This window comes from Aegilops tauschii, chromosome 4 (assembly GCF_002575655.3).
Source record: "Aegilops tauschii subsp. strangulata cultivar AL8/78 chromosome 4, Aet v6.0, whole genome shotgun sequence".
Classification (NCBI taxonomy): Eukaryota; Viridiplantae; Streptophyta; class Magnoliopsida; order Poales; family Poaceae; genus Aegilops; species Aegilops tauschii.
Genome location: NC_053038.3, coordinates 377,076,708 through 377,097,035, shown reverse-complemented (window position 1 = coordinate 377,097,035; position 20,328 = coordinate 377,076,708). Strand labels below are relative to the sequence as shown.

General features: G+C 46.4%; 1 protein-coding gene across 1 annotated transcript; it reads right to left on the bottom strand.

The window, feature by feature from the left end:
* Positions 1-15,411: 15,411 nt before the first annotated feature.
* LOC109775153 (protein FAR1-RELATED SEQUENCE 5-like) lies at positions 15,412-16,410 on the bottom strand. The gene is made up of 2 exons (XM_020333913.1): positions 16,186-16,410; positions 15,412-16,050 (listed from the first exon to the last, which is right to left on the bottom strand). Exons 1-2 carry the CDS (start codon positions 16,408-16,410, stop codon positions 15,412-15,414), a joined length of 864 nt encoding a protein of 287 aa, XP_020189502.1.
* Positions 16,411-20,328: the final 3,918 nt, after the last annotated feature.

The window sequence follows — 20,328 nt, the reverse complement described above, 5'->3', positions numbered from 1 at the left end:
CCCTGACCTCCTAACCCCGACCCCGACACCACACCCCGACCCCGACACGACACCCCGACCCCGAAACAGCACCCCGACCCGCTGACCCCGACACCCTGACCCCGACACCACACCCTGACACCCCGACCCCCTGACCCCCTGACCTCGACACCCCGACCCCGACACCACACCCCGACACCCCGACCCCGACACAACACCCCGACCCCGAAACAGCACCCCGACCCCGACACGGCACCCCGACACCGAAACGACACCCCGACCCCCGACACCTCCCTAAAAGGTGCTCTTTGGCCTTCCAGAGGCCGACGGGGTCATATATTTGTGAATTATGAGTTAGGTCATATATTTTTCGATTTTGTTATGAAAAACATCATATATAATTGTGTTGATCGGGTAGATTTAAATGTGCAGTTGTTTCATCGCTGCGAGTTTTGGAGTTCGACGACCTCCCCGTGCGTTTGACGAGCTCTGCCCCTTCGTTCGTGGGTGAGAACAAATGACATGTCCTCCTCCCCCCTTAATTATTTGCTCTGTTTCGGTATTCATGCCGATGAAACTTGATAGCTAGCTATATATCTGTCTTGAATCATCAGTATGCGTAACCAATATGTGTCTCCCGTTCGAAAGCGTTATAGTTATAAATATGCATGCATTTGCATATTTATAACCGTGATTCTTTCGAATTGTCCAACGCTATCCATGGACAGCCCGAGTATGTGTAGATTGGGTTCGTTTTCCCATATGCTTTGCTCCGGATCCGACGCATAAATTTCTTCAGTGCCTCCCCTATTGTTCTCCGGGTACACATCCTCTCTGTTTATTGCAGAGACGTGTATCAGGAGAACAGCGTGGAGGTGCTGCCGAAATTTTGCGTCGGATCCGGAGCATAGCATGGGAAAATGAACCCAATCTACACATACTCGGGTGGGATTAGGACCTATCATTACCTATTAGAGTGTAGGTTGCATGGACGTAATAAAATTGACAAAGTAGATCAACTGATGAATATATACATGGTGAATTATATATATATATATATTTGTTGTGTGTCCAGTAGCTCTGAAAGTCAAGATGAGTGATCGTGCGTGGATGTACACCGGTCACACTGGTCAGAACAAATGGAGCACTGAATGGTTCACAAAAACCAAGGGGTTTGTGCAAGCCGCATTTGCAAATGGCCAGAGGAAACCTGGTGCCCCTGTTTACGGTGCGGCAATTGGGAAAAGAGGACAGAGGCTGAAATGGGCAAACACCTGCAGAAGAGTGGTTTTACGCCCGATTATATGGTGTGGACATATCATGGTGAGTCTGCCCAACGTGACCGAGCTGAGGTGGATCGTCGTTGCACCGACGAGCATGGTACCGGGATGGAAAACATGGTGCAAGACTTCAATGATGCTCGGGATTCGGACGAGGAGATGGAGGAATCTGCAAAGGCCTTCAATGAAATGTTGGAGTTTTCAAAACGTCCGCTCCACGAGCACACTGAGCTTTGTCAGTTGGATGCCATCTCACAAGTAATGGCTCGGAAGGCTCAGTTCAACTTGGGCAGAGAATGCTACGACGCAATGATGACAATATTTGGACGCTTTCTACCCAAAGGCCATGTAATGCCTGCAAACCTGTACCAGTCGGACAAAATCCCCCCTGCACTGAAGATGCCCTATGAGAAGATACATGCCTGTGAGAAAGGATGTGTCTTATTTAGGCTTGACTATGCGGACTTGAACTATTGTCCCATTTGCAAGTCTTCCAGGTATGTGTGGTAGACAACGGTATGGGTGAGAAGACACAGACTAAAATCCCCATTAGTGTTCTTCGGTATATGCCAATCGTACCAACACTTCAACGTCTTTTCATGGTCGAAGAGACGGCCAGACAGATGACATGGCACAAAACAGGCAAAAGAACCGAACTAGATGCAGATGGGAATCTGATGATCGTACACACATCGGATGGTGTTGCGTGGAAAAAGTTTGATGATTACATGCTGACAAAGCGGCAGATCCGAGGCATCCTCGAGTCTGCATCAGCACGGATGGGTTCAGTGTGTTTGGTCTCACGGCAGCCCAATACAGTTGTTGGCCCGTATTTGTCTTTCCACTCAATCTCCCCCCGGACAGATTATGCAAAGAAAGAACATTTTCCTGACGTTGATAATTCCAGGGCCCAACTATCCGGGGAAAAATATGAATGTGTACATGCAGCTGCTTAAGGACGAATTGCAAGAAGCCTGGGATAATAGGTTCAAGACATACGACGCCTATAGCAAACGGAACTTCATAATGCGTGTCTGGTACATGTACTCGACGCATGACTTGCCGGCGTATGCGCTATTCGTTGGCTGGTGTGTGCATGGAAGGTTCCCGTGCCCCACATGCAAGGGAGCTCTTGAGTTTCGTTGGCTTCAGGCCGGTCGCAAGTTTTCTTGCTTCGACATGCATAGACAGTTCCTGGATCCTTGCCATAAGTTCAGGAAAGACAAGAAGAACTTCATCAGAGGTAGAGTTGTCAAAAACTCTGCACCACCTGCGTTGACAGGCCAACAGACCCTGGATCAGTTAAATGCTCTCGAGCCAGATCCAGAGCGTCCAGGGTACTTCAAGGGGTATAATTATAAGCACGCCTGGACTCACAAGACATGCTTATGGGATCTGCCTTACTTCAAAGACCTCCTTTGCCCACACAACATCGACGTGATGCACACTGAGAAGAATATCGCCGAGGCACTTTTTGGTACATTGTTCGACATAGATGGGAAGTCAAAGGATTATACTAAGGCTGGAGTCGATCTGGAGGCGCTATGTGATAGGCCGTTACAAAACATGAAAGAACTGAAAGGAAAGCAGAACTGGACGAAGCCAAAGGCATGGTTCAATCTTGGAAGGCCAGCTATGAGGGAAATTATCTTGTGGGTGAAAATGAAGTTGATGTTCCCCGATGGGTATCCAACGAATCTAAAGAGGGGAGCGAGTCTTGATAAATTGAAGATATTTGATCTCAAGAGTCATGATTGGCACATACGGATTGAGCGGGTAATGCCGGTGATGTTGCGTGGCTTCATCCTTGAGGATGAATGGCTAGTACTGGCAGAACTCAGCTATTTCTTCCGTGTTCTTTGTGCGAAAGAACTATCGCCTGGCGTGCTAGAAGAAATGGAAGAGTTGGCGCCGGAGTTGATCTGCAAGTTAGAGAAGATCTTTCCACCGGGCTTCTTTAATCCAATGCAACATTTGATTTTGCATCTCCCGACCGAGGCAAGATTGGGGGGGCCCGTGCAAAATCGTTGGTGCTACCCAACTGAGAGGATGCAGAAGACGCTTCGACAAAAATGTAAAAATAAACGTAGAATTGAAGCATCGATGGCTGAGGCATTCATCACTGAGGAGGCGGCAAACTTCGTGACAACACACTATGAAGCCAAAAATCGTCATTTGCATAATCCGAAGCCTCGGTACAATGCTGACGAACCTCAAAAGGGTGAATCCAACCTCAGCCTATTCAAAGGGAATCTCGCACCAGCCAGTGGTTCGAAACCAGTATATTTGGATAACGAAGAATGGCGGACCATTACGTTGTATATCTTCAACAACCTGACAGAAGTGCGGCCGTACATCGAGTAAGTTCTTCGTACATTGTTTCGCAACTTCTATTTCCTTTGAACTGCTCTTATTCCTGGATATTTCATACAGTCGATACATCGCCATATTCTCATATGGAGCGGTAATCCAAAAGGATTCCGTCGAAGAGTATGAGCTTCTCGCAAAGCAAGGAGGCGGCTATCCCGGTTTCATCTCTTGGTTCAAACAAACGGTAATTTCTATTAGACCATTTCATTACATTCGCTAATTTCTGCCTAATGCAACAATCCTTTCGTATTAAACTTGTAGGCTAATTCAGAGTCTATGGACGCCGAATTGAGACAAGTCGCTAATGGTTTTGACTATAAGGTCCGTTCATTTGACAAATACGACATCAACGGGTATCGCTTTCATACCTATGGCAAAGAGCTATCTATGGCCGACCGAAAGTCTACAAATTATTGTGTATCTGCTATCGGCGAAGGAGGTACCGAGTATTATGGGAGAGTTGAAGCAATTTATGAACTTCTATTCTATGGTGACAACCCACCGAGTCGTACTCTTCAAATGTTATTGGTTTCAGCCGAAGGAGACTAGAAGGACTCATGAACATATAGGGCTAGTTGAAATCGAACAAAGCACCCATTTAGATGTTCCTGATGTCTATATTACGGCTCAACAGGCGACCCAAGTATTCTATCTACCGTGGGCCTGCCAAACTAATCCAAATCTGAAAGGTTGGGATGTCGTTTATGAAGTGCCGCCACGTGCTACACTATCTCCCCCAAAGGAAGAGGATTATGAACCTCACATTAACCCAGACACATATGAAGGAGAATTCTTCCAAGAGACACGTCTTTCCAAAAAGCGTTTCAAGAACCGCTATACTTCACCCCAAAACATTGAAGTAGACAGCGACAGTGAATCCGACATCAACCCAGAGGAGGAACAAGAAGAGCCGGAACAAGAAGAGGTTACTGCTGCGGATGACCTGTCAATGCTTGACCGATTACGTCAAGGTGGCCTTCCACATGTTGATGCCACTGAACCCTATGAGCCCGTCATTGATTATAGTGATGATGATGATTATGCATTTATTGATGATAGTGATCGAGATTATTAGTAGTGTCAGGTATTCAATTTTTTTATGGTGTACTTGATGATGATACACTTAAGTGATATACATATTATTATTCATGTCGGTATTTTTTTTATGTTGTACTAATTTCATTTACTCTTTGTCATGGCAGGTGTTGAAAGATGGTGGGCGCTGGTCGGGAGCGCTCCGAGGCCCCTTCTTCGTCGGCGCGTGGTGGGAGGTCTTCCATTCCACACGCACCTCTCCGTCGAGCGTTGCCGGACAGTATGGCGACACCGCCGGGCCCTTCTTCGTCGACAGCAGTGCCCAGCAGGGGACGAGGTAAGGGAGGGAAGAAGAGAGGAGTTGGAGCACGTGGTCGCGGGAGAGGAGGTAGGGTGACTGCTAGGGCGCCTTCCTCGCCACCACCCCCAGCTGTTTCACCCAAGCACGTGACTGCTAGGGTGGACTCGTCCGAGGAGTAGGCCACACGGACTCCGGTCCACGAGCCTTCGGCCCACGAGCCTTGGGTCGACGGGCCTTCGGCCCAGGAGACCCCGGAGGAGCACACGTCTGGATGGGGTACCTGGCCGGATGAGTCTGAGGGGCCGAGTGGCCATGCTGATGATGGCGGGGAGCCGACTGATATTGAGGAGGAGGGGGGCACCGTCTACCAGCGTGGTTGTACACGGCTCCCATCCGTGCCGGCGACCCGCGAGCAGAGGTGGTTGATTTTCCCTGATGGGGAGAGGTAAGTGCATTTAATCTTTTTGTACCTTCTGCATTCACGTTTCTTCAAATATCTAATGCGTTGGCCTTGTCATGCTGTAGGGGTTGGGACCACCATCATAGTGTCCACCAGCCAACTCCGTCCTTGGAGTTCTTTGTCGGCAAAACTTCCCGGGGTTTGTCACGTTGCCTGGTGAGGGTCGGCTTCCAGAGCTTGGATTGAGCTGGGAGAACTACTTGGCTGCCCCGGCCCCGCCGGGTGAGATTATCGACGGTGTCTTGTGCGACACGAGGGCAGACGTGGTGATCAGAAAGTTCTGGGTAATTTCTCCTTTACACATTTAGAAATCTTCAACTAGATAGTTATGAATTGTACTAATCAATATTGTCTCATTTGATTGCAGACATTCTACAGGTGTGAGGAGGGATACGAGGAGGAGGCGGCAGATGTTATCGAGAACGTCTGCAAGCGCCTACTACAGAACTTACGGCACGAGGCTTGGGTGCATGCTGTTCGATACTACTACGCCTTGCGTGGTATCAAGAAGCCCAAGCCGGCGTGCCGCAATAAGTTCCTGAGTAAGGAGCAGTACATGAAGGTAATTCTTAAGGCCTTGTACTTACTTCCTTCATTTAGTAATTCATAGCCGTAGCGCTCAAGTTTCTATTTGCTAACTTAGGCGCCTCCGAGATGGTGTGCGGATCGGATGGATTGTTGGGAGGTGTTGGTCAATGAGTGGTGCTCAAAAGAATGGCTAGCTGTCCATAACACGGCCAAGGACAAACGTGCCCAAATGGAAGGTGTGCCACACCATCAAGGCAACTCCAACTTATATCAGTTCGGGCGGAACTGGGTATGTGGTTTGCTTCATGATTCATGCAATTCATTCATCATGCTAGCTTGAGCCCTTTAATTACTAATTTACTTTGTTTCTCTCTTTCAGGCACGCTACAATAAGGTGGCTAAGGTGCCAGAGGTGTACGACCTGTATGCCATGGCCCACACTGCCTCTTTCAAGAAAGTCAAGGCATTCTCTCCGTCTGACCTCGATGATGCAAACAACTTCACCAACATCTCCTCCCACGACAAGCTCGTGAAATATAGAGATGAGGGGAAGGCGAGGAAAGGGGAGGACTTTAACCCGAGCTAGGGTCCCATTGATCCAGAGCCGGTGATGATATCTGGTGGCGGGAGGTCCCATGGCTCCATAGCCATTGGAGATGGACTTATCCGTTGTCCTAGCACTCTCCCGGAGATCAAGGCGCGCCAGTCGAGCTCCGCTCCTGAGATAAGGCCTCGTGAACGGCCAGTCCAACTCGCCATCAAGGTTAGTTATACGTACCCAGCTATCTTTCTCCATTACATTGTCTGTGCTTCCATCAATGATTACAAATGGTAACGAGGAGTGGTGTTGCAGGCTGCTATACAGAGTGAGAGAGATATAACAGAGAAACTTCTGGCGGAGGCGGCGGAGAGGTAGCGGGAGTTGGAGGAGAGGACGACAACGATGTTGGAGGAGGAGAGGGCACGGAATGACATGTAGGCAAGGGCCATGTACGAGCTCCTTGTGGTAAGTTTCTTCTGCAGATTAGCCAAAACATTCATGTAGTGTTTGTCTCATTACTAACTAGTATGACTGAGTCGTCAAAACCAAATGTGCAGTCTGTGTGCGAGAAGACCGGTCAGACCGCTCCGCCGATGCCAGTGATTGCTCCTGGGACCACGGTGAGTTTAATTTGAATGGACATTACTTGCTAGTCTTAACATTAGAGTGTCATCATGCTAACGAGACATTGGAAATGATCTTTGGTGCAGCGTAACTCCAGATAAGCATCGCACGATCCTTCTCCAGCTACCGGCACGAGCCAGCCCGCTCCTACACCTCCATGATCATGGTAAGTTTCTCTAGTGTTTTGCTTAACAAATGCATAAAGACCTAGACTTAGCCCTATTTCCTCAAAGATGCTTACCACAATGACCTAGAGTTAGCTTCTTTTCCTCCAAAATGACTTAATAAGCTTACTGACCTCCAAAACCATCCATTTTACCTAAGTTAGCTCTAAAACGATCTATACTTAGCTTTGTTTCCTCCAAAATGACCTAAGTTAGCTCTAATATGCTTAGTTAACTAGGTTTGCTCAATAATGACATGTACTTAGCTTACTTATGTCAAAAATGGCATAATTAGCTTAGTTAGCTCATAAACAATCCATTTTACCTAAGTTAGCTCTAAAATGACCCATTCTACCTTAGTTAGCTCATAAATGACCCATTTTACCCAAGTTAGCTCTAAAATGACCCATTTTACCTAGACTAGCTCCAAAATGATCCATTTTACCTATGTTAGCTCTAAAATGACCCATTTTACCTAGGTTAGCTCCAAAATGACCCATCTTACCTAGGTTAGCTCCAAAATGATGCATTTTACCCAAGTTAGCTCTAAAATGACCCATCTTACCTAGGTTAGCTCACAAACGATCCATTTTACCCAGTTTAGCTCCAAAATGACCCATCACATCCAGGTTAGCTCTAAAATGATGCATTTTACCTAATTTAGCTCATAAACGATCTATTTCACCTAGGTTAGCTCATAAACGATCCATTTCACCTAACTTAGCTAAAAAAGATCCATTTCACCTAGGTTGGCTCCAAAATGACCCATCTTACCTAGGTTAGCTCTAAAATGATGCATTATACCTAAGTTAGCTCATAAACGATCTATTTCACCTAGGTTAGCTCATAAACGATCCATTTCAACTAAGTTAGCTCATAAATGATCCATTTCATCTAAGTTAGCTCATAAATGGCATATACTTCTTCTTCTAGTCACCTTTTTCTAACTTTCTTATTTGCCAGATTTCATTCACTTCACGGAAGCTAGCTTGCTATGATGGAGTGCTTGTTTTTCTTTCATTCTCCTCTAGTATTCTTCTAGCTTGCTATGATGGAACTTGCTATCTTGATGAAACTTTGTATGGATGGAACAATGTGTATGTGCAACTTGCTATGTATGAATGGATGGAACTATATATGTATGCACGATGAAACTTATGTGCTGGATATGTCATATGTTTGCTGTTAAATAGCCCTGTGAAATATATATATATATATATATATATATATATGTCTTATATTTGCTGGGAAAATTGCTGGATTAAAAAAAACAGAAAAAAGAGGCACCTTTGCAGTCAGCCGCTGATGGCAAAGGCTCCTTTGCCGTCTGCCGCGGACGGCAAAGAAGCCACGCGGCGGCCACCTGTGCTCCCTGGGAGCTGACCCATTTGGTCAGTTTGCCTACAACGGCGGACGGCAAAGGCTTTGCCTACAGTGGCAGACGGCAAAGAATGCCCACATTTGCCTACAGCAGCAGACGGCAAAGGCTTGTCCCGCAGTGATGTCCAGCTGACGTCATTCGGCGGACGGCAAAGGCCGGATGCTCTTTGCCGTCAGCGGCGGACGGAAAAGGCTACCGTTAGCCGCCTAACGGACTAACAGCGCATTTATTGCCGTCGGCTTTCTTTGCCGTCAGCCGCTGATAGCAAAGGCCCCTTTGCCGTCCGCTTCAAAAAGCAGACGACAAAGAAGCTCTTTACCGATGCCTACTTTGCCGGAGCCTTTTGCCGTCCGCGGCAGACGGCAAAGGCCTTTGCCGTCCGCCATCCTTGCCTTTGCCGTCTGCCGTGGCAGACGGCAAAGTAGCGGATTCCTGTAGTGAAAGTCAAAGAACATACAACTGCGAGAGGCAAGGGGGTGTCACCCTCAAAGAGGGGGAGGGCTCCAGAGGATGTTGGGCAGGGCTCTCCTGGCAAGAGGTCTAGGACCGATCCCTTAGCCGCTAGGAGGAGGTTCGACATGTATTTAGTGTTTTGTTTGTCTATCCTTTTTAACAGACCGACCCTTTTTCGTTTGTTTGCTAAGCGTGGCAATGATTTTCGTGTCTGACACTTGGTACCTTTTTTTGCCATTTTCTTATACGTGGAGTGAGGCGACATCTGGTGGACGAGCAGTTTTGAAGAAACAAGCACCAACGCCAACCCGTGTTTCTGCCCGATTGAACAAGGGTGCCCCCATTGCTGTTGACATCCCTTCTACTAGGTCATCTCCTCGTACGTCGACGTCCAACACCGGGGATCCTGTCGTGTTGGTAGACTTGAGGAAGACAGTCAAGAAGTAGGTTATCCCTGTTTTTTCATTGTCATAGTGCTACATTTTTGCCTGATGCATTGTACATCATATACAACCTTTTTAGTTTATACATTTACGCGACAACTACACATTTTTTGCTTTTTCAATGCAGCTGTCCAGCTTGTCACATGGGCTACTGCCATCAATCCCACATGGCAACTGCTGTTTTCCCATTATCTCTTTTTTTTTACTGCATGGCAACTCCTACTTGTTCTGCATGGCAACTGCTAACTAGGCCACATGGCAATTCTTATTCCACCTTTATGGCAACTACCAGCTTTCCAGTGGCTTCCACCCCCCGTACATTGTCTTGTGTGCCCATCCATACCTAGTTCTGTTATGGCAGCTCTGGCACATCACACATTTTTTCATTTTATAAGATGGCTACCATGGCAACTATTTTTGTTCATTTTTTTAACATTGTTCATGTGCTTTTTTTGCAGGGTGAAGAAGACTACCACACGCGTGACCAAGCAGAACCCTAGAGACCCACTCAAATGCATTCACTCAAAGCTGTCAACAGGTGGCAACTCAGATGTTCATGAGGCGCCAGTCGACAAAACTGCTGCTGCACCGTCCACTGTTCCCACTAGCTCTGATGCAAGCGGCCGACCATCTCCGCCGGTTGCAGATGTGCAGGCTACAATAGCAGGCATCCGTACATCTGGGAGTGATGAGTCAGTATCTGCCAGGACTGCTGAGATATTGCCCACTCTGCTGGCAATGAAGGATGCTGCTGTGAGCCATGCCACCCGATCAGCAAGTGTTGAAGTGGACGCCCCTGAGATCAACCTAAACAAGGAACATTCACACTCATCTGATACAGATTCCAAGCGTATGGGTCGTGGCACTTCTGCGTCCATAAATGAAGGGGCTGAGGCGACAGTTCAGAATGATATGCCATCCATAGGTGAGAGTCTTGGCACAACAACTCCAGCTTCTGGTGGTCCAGAGGTTGCTAAGGCGACCGTTTCGCGAGCTGGTCTTCCACCTAGGCGTCGTAGCCCCCGCAAGCAATCAGCAGACATACCCAACGCACCAGCTATAGCTAGGAGCAGCAGAGATGACTCTGGCTACGTGCCTGCATCCACACTGTTCCCACCACCTGCCAAAAGCAATGTTATGGAGAAAACGGAAGACCGGAGTACAACTGACCTAGGTGGCAAGCCAGGCACGACTGACGGAGGTGAACGTCTGGAGCAGACTGCGTCTTTACCCACCGTGGAGACCCCCAGTGTAAATCTGCGCACTTCTAAGCTCCCAGTCAACATTGGTGTCCCCTACAGCCCAAACAAGAAGATTGGTAAGAAAGTTGCGACTGATACCGCTGACAACAAGCCCCGCCCTACTAATAAGCTTGATGATTCTGCAGCAGACGAGGCAGAAATGTTTGTTGATCTTTCACCCCTGGATTCTGCCCAGCAAGTTGTTCGTGGTCCGGCTAGTAGGCAGGAGAGGCACCCAATGGCCTGCACCCCACCGAGCTTTAGCCTTGGCATCAGTCAAGATCAACCAGTGGTGCATGATCCTATGCCAGTTGCCTTTGCTTTCCCGGCAGGCATGGCCCCAATGATGGCGCAGCCAATGGCCGAGGGCAGGAAGGCTGTGAAGTTTGCAGAGCCGATTGTGCAAGGTACATTTTTCTGCGTTATCATTTTGTTGTACACATTTTTTAGTCTGAATTTTGTCCCAAGCTTTTTTTTGGCTTCTCACTGGTGATGGCAAATGTTATCTGATGAACATGGCAACTGGATTTGCTGCACAATGTCACCTACATTTTGTTGCCATGTTGCATTTTCCATTCGGCAAGCACATGGCAACTGGAGTGGATACAACATGGCAACTGCAGTTCAACCCACATGGCAACTACAGTTGTTGCCACATGGCAACAACAGTGCATTACACTTGGCAACTGTAGTTGCCTCCACATGGCAACTCCCTAATTTTGCACCTACATTTCACATTCTACACCCTTTCTTTCCACAATTAACTTGTTTTATTTCCAAGGTATCCTAACCCACTTTTTTTATCATTGCAGCCACTCCCGAGGAGATTACGCCGTCACTTGATGAAGCTTACCGCAGGATTTAGGAGGCAGCATTGCAGAGGAGGTCCTCACGAGGTCAGGGGAAATCAAGTTCTAACATGCATACTGAGTCAGTATCTGAGGATACCGTTAGAAGTGCCACCCCTGGTTCTGTGAGGCAGCATAGGGTAGTTCACGCACCACCCGCGGATGACTATGAGCCAGAAGTCAAGGCCACAAAGGATCAGAACCAGCTGTACGAAATTGTCAAGCGCTTTGGAAAATGCGAGGTCCAACAGCAAGCACATGAAGGAGCTAAAAGCGTAATGACCACACCGCACAACCCCCCATTTGCTTTCCTTTTTACTTTTCTTCCTTTTTGCTATTCTATAGATGCTCTGTTTACGATTTATTTCTTTTTTTACTTAGTAGACATGATTCTTTCATGTTATATCATTTTCATACAGCTCATGTTTGGACAGAACCAAGATCATACAATGCGATGCGACGTACATTGACCTGGGTGATCTTGCCGAGTCTGTGAGGCCACTCGGCAAAATGTCGAAGAATGTAGTTGCATGTGGGATTGACTTCATCAACAGGCATATGGATATGTCTCCCGACAAAACAATCATGCAGTACAGCGTGACCTGCAAAATATGGGATGGTGACTTCCACCACAAAATCCTGAGGAAGCATTTTGCTGCGCATGGTGATTTCAAGCTCACAATGAAGAAATGTGTGAGTATTCCTTCCTTTTTTGCCCATTTTTCCTTCCTTGGTATGTTTTGCTAGTAGATATGATTCACATGTGGGCTACACCCTGTTCTGTGACAGCTGTTTCATGTGGCAACAGCTGCCATGTAAAATGAGTTTAATTTGCTTCTTAATGCAACTTATGTGGCAACTTCAACTAAAATACTGGGCAACTTAGTCCATACATGGATGGCAACTTCTTTTAATTACACATTGCAACTAAACATTTCTATGATGGTGTACTTTTGGACACCTGTTGCTTTAATGTCATTCATGTGCCTCTTAGTGCAACTGGCGATGTCCTTACACATCATTTTTTTCAACTACATCATTTCTGTTCTTGATGTGAACTCTGCTTTTTTCTTTCCTTTATTTATTACTTGCAGGTCATGTTCCCCATGTTCCAGGAGCTTGCACCACAGGACCCACATGAAAAGTGTGGTCATCACTACGCGATTTGCCTTGACCTCAAGAACCAACGATTTGAGGTGCTTGATGCAGTGCGTTCAGAAGCTTATGAAGACCTTACTACGCATGCTGAATACTTCATCAACAACCTCAAAGAGACATGGAACCGTCACTACGAAAACTCAAAGGTCCAGATCAGACATTTTTCAATCGAGTACGTTGCGACTACGAAGCAAGGAAACGAGTAATTACTATCTTTTTTTCATGTGTCCTCTACACCAATGCTAACCCTCTTTGTCACATCTTCATTGAAGTTTATGATTTCTCTCTGTTTTCTTGAGTTCACCTGATTCTTTTGTTTTATAGGCACGACTGTGGCTTTCACACGTTGGAATACCTTGCTAAGTGGGAAGGTCAACGGGTCCCTGTCGTCATAGCTGCAATGGTCGTCGAGCTCCGCAAAATTTACACATGGAACTGGTTGATGAATGTAGATTTCAACACGCGGTCCAACGCACGAGAGTTTATAGAGGAAGCTGTCAAGAAAGCCACCAAGAAGTACAAGTGATCACGTGGTGCTCCACACCGAACGCCTACCTTATATTCTGTTGCCGAGGAATGTAAGGTATTACCTTGTTCTTTTCAAAACTATGTCCGTGTAATATGCTATGACTACATCTCCCCTTAGCTTAGTATATAGTGGTGGCGTGTGAGCGACATTTGAATAGTTTGTAATATATGTGTGGATGTGAACCTACTTAGGTGTGACAGCAAACACGTTTATGTGTTTTTAGTATTATTACGCGTTTGTGGGTTGGCAGTACCAGTTTGGTGTTTTGAATGCGTCCTTGATGTCTGAAAACATGGAAAATGTAGTTGATCAGTCATGGTTAGTGAAAGTTATCGTTCTTTCTTGTTTGGCTCTTTGGGTTTTTTGCACTGCTAACTGTATCGGCTAGCATGGTAGTTTGTACGCAGCCGTAACCTTACGGTTTTTGCACGTGATCGTTTCAACTTGTTTTCCATACTTTGCACACAATACAATATGTGTGGACTGAACACGGAAATCTACGCGATGGCAGACTCAGTATAAATAACATGGCATATTCAGTAGAACTAACATGGCAGATTCACTAGAAAAGGCATGGCAGATTCAGTAGAACAGGCATAGCAGATTCAGTTGAAATAACATGGCAGATTCAGTAGAACAGGCACGACAGATTCAGTTGAAATAACATGGCAAATTCAGTACAACACACGTGGCAACTGTAGTCATTGATTCATGGCATTTCCTTTCAGATTCTGATTCCCCTCAAGAGTCATTCTCCCATTTGTACAAATTTAGAACATCTAGCTTGCAAAAAATGTCACCAACAACCAAGTCACAGTGCTCCAATGTTGCTTACGAATTGCCCATCCCTTTCTTTGTTTTCTTGTGCTTTGCTTGAATCTCCAATCCCGATTTGTATCTTATCTTTTTTGGACGCCCCTTTGTGATGGAACGGGGCGGGTTCCTGACCTGGGTTTGTGTGCTTGCTGTTCCAGATTCTACCTCCGAGTTTTCAGATGATGGCCCCGTGGACGAAGGCACACTTGAGGTGCGGGGGAACCTGTGTAAGGCTTCCTCAGCTTTCCTCTTCTTGATCTCATCAAGCTCTCTATTCAGGGCCTTCCTGTGTTTTTCTGCAACCCTCGCTGTCTGGTCACTCTTGCACGCTTCATCTATTAGTTCAGCATAGTTCTTTGTCAACACAACATGCCTCACGGCTTCCATGGTTGACTCTGGTCTCTCATCGTGCACAACCAAAATTTCATTTGATGTTTGCGGCCCCAATGCGTCGTTAGTGTCCCAAGTCCACCGCCGCCGTATGAAATGGCGGGGCATTCGTGTCACCGCGTTCATGTCCATTACTTTTAGTATGTGACAGCACACAATCCCGCCCCGTTCGAATTTGCAGCATTGGCAGTAGTATTCGCCTTCGCTTATCAAGGCCTTCACAAAGTAGTTCCTTCCTTTGTCTGGGTCTTCAGGTTCTGAATCCGACATGCCCAAGAGAGAACACACCTTGAACATATGTTCGTCCACCTGGTAAGCCGTGTACATGCTGTCACGCTTTATTTCTTCCTAGAATCTGCAAGTTTTGTGTGGTTTTTTTAACTCTTATATGATGTTTTTGTAGCACCTTATGTTGATGTAGGATGTAACGTAGGAAAGGCATCTAAAATGAATGATGGCTATGGCAACTACATGATATTTTTCACATGGCAAATGCATAACATTTTAATTGGCAAGTGCATTCCATACCATCATGGCAAATGGAACTACAGTTCATTAAACATGGCAATTATAGTTGATTTCACACGGCAACTACAGTTCATTAAACATGGCAACTACAGTTCATTAAACATAGCAACTGTAGTTAATTAAACATGGCAACTGTAGTTCATTAAACATGGCAACTGTAGTTGACTTCACATGGCAACTGCAGTACATTAAACATGGTAACTACACATCATGGTTGCCCTGTACTCAATGGCCACTTTCAATATATCAGCATTTCCAAAAAAAGCTGGCAACTGCATTGCATTTCTATATGGCACCTATTACCTTCATGCTTGTGCAAATAAGACTGTAACACACACTGACTTACTTGTTAAAAATCTTGTTGGTATATGTCTTGCTCATCTGCCTCTCCAAATATGTTAGCAATTTAGGCTGCTTGAGCGCGGTGTTTGCTTCTTGCTGTAGCTCAGATCCCAGTATTTTTTGTTGCAAAGCCGTGTATTGCTTGGCAAACTGGAGCAATGAGTTGCCAAGGCTCACGTACCGCTTCAGAACAGCATTGAACCCCTCGCTTCGCTGCATAGTCTGCAGAAATGGGAAGAAGAAGTGCATGAAGTAGGCCGGCACCCAGTACATTCGCTTCTCCCACAGGCTACCAAGCGTCTCGTTGTCTTGGACTTGATATGTTTCAATCATAGTCATCCAGCTCCGTTCAAACTCCTCCACCGTTAAGCTGTGGTCCACACACAGCTCGAATGCCTTGTGCAGCTCTGGACGGTCAGCAAAGAACGGTCCTAGTGTCTCCTCAGCCTTGTGTATAATGTGCCACCTGCAGTGCCTGTGCACTGCCAACGGAAAGACCTCCTCTATACCTGCACGCATGCTAAAATCCTGGTCTGTTATTATGTTCATCGGAGCAAGTCCACCCATGCACTCCAAGAAGGTCTTGAACAGCCAAGTGTACCCATCCGTGTCTTCGTTCCGAACGAGCCCGCATCTGAACTGCAATGATTGATTGTGGTTATTTATTGTTATGAATGGAGCGCATGGCATCTTATACATATTAGTGAGATATGTCGCGTTGAACGAAATGCAATCTCGGAAATGTTTGTAGGCTCTTCGTGCAGCACCATTCACCCAATACATGTTCCTGACACGTTCCTCATCGTCCAATCTTATCCTGTAGAAGAAATCTGGATTTGCTTTCGCTTTCTCATCGAAGTAGGCTATCGTGTCTTCTATGTCAGCCAACTTGCTCTCTCTACGGTACTTTGCCTTTAGGTTTGTGACGTCTGCTGGTATGTAGGGCATGCTACTCAGAGTCCCATTTTTGCTGTGGATGAGGGACAGTATCTGGACCATTCCTGATGGACCGACGTTACAATCATGTAGGAGCTTTATGAATTTCTTCTCGAGGGGGTGAATCCTCTGTGGGCGCTCAGAAATTTTACCAGGTCAAACTTCTTTATGAGTTCGTGGTTGTGCTCGTCAAAATATTCAGTGACCACCCACCGTGCTCCATCTACGTTCAGCTTACACCGGACAGGGCATTCCGTCTTGACAATGATACCTCTCTTTCGTTCCGGAGCGACAGGCGCAACACCTTTACCCTTCTTGTTCCTTCGTGCCTTGTAGCACCTCATATCACCTCTGCTGTACTCGTTAGTTTTTTTAATTTTCCTATGGTATTCGGTGTTAAACGCAAAACCATGGAACTTTGCATGTCTGGTAGAATTCCTTGGCATCTTCAAATGAATCAAACCTCTGCCCAACATGCGGTGGCTTAGGTACCATGATTTCTGATTGCCCATCTTCTGCATCCCCTTGTGCTTCGTCATTAGTTTCATCATTCACTTCAGTATCGGCGGCTGTTTCATCTGCTTGAGTGTTGTTGTGCTGGTGTGCAAAGGTGTGCTTGTCGGCATTGCTGGAATGATTGCCATTTCCGACACTGACTCTGCATTGTTTGTGGCATGATTGTTGGCTGGCTGGTGGAACGCTTCTTCCGTGCGCTCAGAGCTTCCCGCAATAGATGTCCCCGCGCCGCTGTTGATTGTAGTTGAAGGTCCTGCAATAAAAGAACAGGTGCGAGCGTAAGCATTTGCTTGAATGGCATGTTTATCGTAACGGAATACAGCAACTGCATGTGATTTGGCATGACATCATTCACACAACAAGCCGTGAATCTGCATATGGCCATGCATGGCAACTGTAGTTCTCCAGTCATGGCAGCTACAGTCCAACAAACATGGCAACTACTGTTGCCAAGACATGGCAACCAGCGTATTTTAGCATCAAAACTTGGGTTCTATAGCCATGGCAGCTACAGTCCAACATACATGGCAACTGTTGTTGCCAAGACATGGCAACCAATCTCTTCTAGCATCAAAACTTGTATTCTAGGTTCGAGCTCACTAGGCAAATGAGATCAATCATGAATGTTGCACACAATCATATAGCAATTGGCAAATCCCGAAGACAATAGATGACTCTTTGCACGCAACCACTTGGTAGCATTTTTTGTTTGATTTTTCCACCACCACCGTTATAAATCTACTGTTCCTCACATGCTATTCCCACAAAGGCAAATGCAGTATTGTGTTCTGGTTCACATTTTTTTACCTTGTTGTGCCGCATGTGCTGATCTTATCTGGTCTGTCATTCCAATTTGATGTGCTCTATCTGCAATAGCGCTGTCCTGCAACTATGAAGCTTGCCATGAGACGTTTGCCGATGTGGTTCTATCGTAACAACCTGTGATCATGTTAGCAGTTGGTCAATGCATGGCAACTGTAGTTTGTTCAACATGGCACATGTAGCGGTGCATCCATGCCACACATGTTTGTTCACACGTGTCATCCACAGTTGTTTAGACATTTGCAATCACATTTTATGACACATGGCAACTGCAGTTGTCCAGTCATGGCAACTACAGTTGTCCACGCATGGCAACTGCAGCTATCCAGGCATGGCAACTACAGCTGTCAGCTATGTTCCTTCTCCTAATTCACTGTCCACAACTTCACTTCATGGACTCACCTGTATTCGATGTTGATAGCAGGTACACGGTTGCCGCCTGATGCCACGTGTTGCATGAAGGTTCTACACTTTTTCGACACAACTCATGAGTCTTTTGCCATCCTTGCAAGTTTTAATTTCATGTCCACACCAGTATGTTTCTTTTTCGTATGCGTTACCTTGATTTGCCACATTAGCTACTTGAAGTTGATTGCCCGTACATTTGTCAGTGATAGCACCCTGTGACTGAACTTGCCATGGTGCCCCCCTGAATGTGGTTTGGTCATAATAACCTGCGAAAAATGACATTGTAGGACATAAGTAGAATGACATCTTCATCGTCGCGAACATGGCAACTGTTCTTTTTTTATCATGCATCGTACCGATGCCCGCGTACTGCTTTAGTAGTGGCAGCAGCGACCCTGCAGAAATGAGTTGATTGTACTCTGCTGCATCCCACGGGGGCGTTTTCGGCCTTTGAGAAAACCAAGGATCAGTCCCGTCTTCGTGATTCATTCTTCCGCTTTTTTCTGCCAATGTGTTTTCAGTCACTGCATGAACAAGAACGCATCAACAATCCGCAAAATGCATTCTTGTTGTTTGCACGTAGAAGATTACACGACAATCTTATCACATTTCCTGCGTAGGCAACCAACACATCATGGCAATTAGGACATGCACATTCATTCTCTTTTTTGAAATCTGGGTGCCAGCTATCATTTTGAAGCGATGGCAACAGCCAATAAAATAGGATGGCAAGCAACAATATAACATGGTGGCAGCTAACGACAACGATAGGTGGCAACTGATGTTATATACAAGTGGCAATTATGTTTCCTACCTCCCTATGCCAAATTTCTCCTTTCTCTCCCTATTTTTAGTGATTCCTACGCATCCTTCATTACCAACTACTCGCACCAAGCCAACCCAGAAGCTTAGCTCAACTCTAGCATAGTACATGGCAGATCTGGCGTATGTTGGTGGGCAAATGCGAATACACACAAATCCGTGGGGTGTTTGCCCTGATAGCGTGGATCCAGTCGCCATCTTCATGGGCAAATTTGCAATTTCAAATTTCTGGACAGAAGAAAGACGAGAAACAGAAGGAGATCGGAGATCCACCTGTTTTTAGCTCATCGTCTTGGGAGGGCGGGGTTGGGGGGTGGGTGGTTAGCGGTGGGAAGGTGCTATGGATCTGCACTGGTTGCCATGGCAACCAGAGAAGGAAGGCAATGGAGGTAGGGGATCGAGAGGTAGGAGACGACGGCGGCGGGTCAGACTGGGGATCGAAAGGAGGCCGGGACGACTGGCGTGCTGGGTCGTGCGGGCAGCGCGGTCGTTTGCCCGGACGTGTGGGCGATTTTGCCACACACCGGACGTGCGAGCTGTGGCTGCGCGCGCCCGGACGCGGTCGTGCGGGCGGGGTCGTCTCCGTGCCACACAGGGCGTGCGGCACAACCACCCGATACACCACATGTGTGGCAGTTATCGGCGTCCTTTTTTTTTATTATTTTGATACCCATATGAACATAAATTCTACTTACAAACACTACCATATGCCAGTGCTTCCATCTGTATTATTCATCATGTCAATAAAAAAGAACTGGAAGAGTTAATATGTAGTACAAACAACAATTAGATATTGCTTTCTATGCAAATACAATGATATCAACCAGATGGCAACAATCTTGTACTTATACTTGGCACAATCAACACATCCATATCAAAATTAGTTCTGCCAGATATGAGCAACACCTCGTAGCAAATCAAGATGAAAACAACATACATCAGCAATAGCTCATAGCAAATCTACATGAAAATTCTACAAAATCAAAATCAGAGGAGCTCCTAGATGATGCTCGGGCTCACGGCCAGGGAGGAGGGGAGGGGGAGCAGGGGTCCTTCGCTGGAGTAGCACGTCGGCCGGAGTGGGCGCCGTCCATCGGAGTGGAGCCCTGGCGAGATCATCCTCGTCTTCGTACTCCATGCTTTGTTTCAAAAACATTATTTTGCACAATAGCTACATGTCAATCGCCTCAATTTTGAATTTGGGGTCAATTGATGGAAGAAACAGTCGGAGGGGAGGAAGAAACTCGCCGGCGGGGGAGGAAGAAGTTCGTTGGGCAGGATAACCAATATCTCTACTCCTAATGGAGGAGTTGGTAGCCTGGTACACCATTTTTTTTCTTCCGAGTTTTTTTCGTCCCACCCCTCCCACTGGTTTTATCTCATTATACAAATAATGGAAGAAAACATTCCATA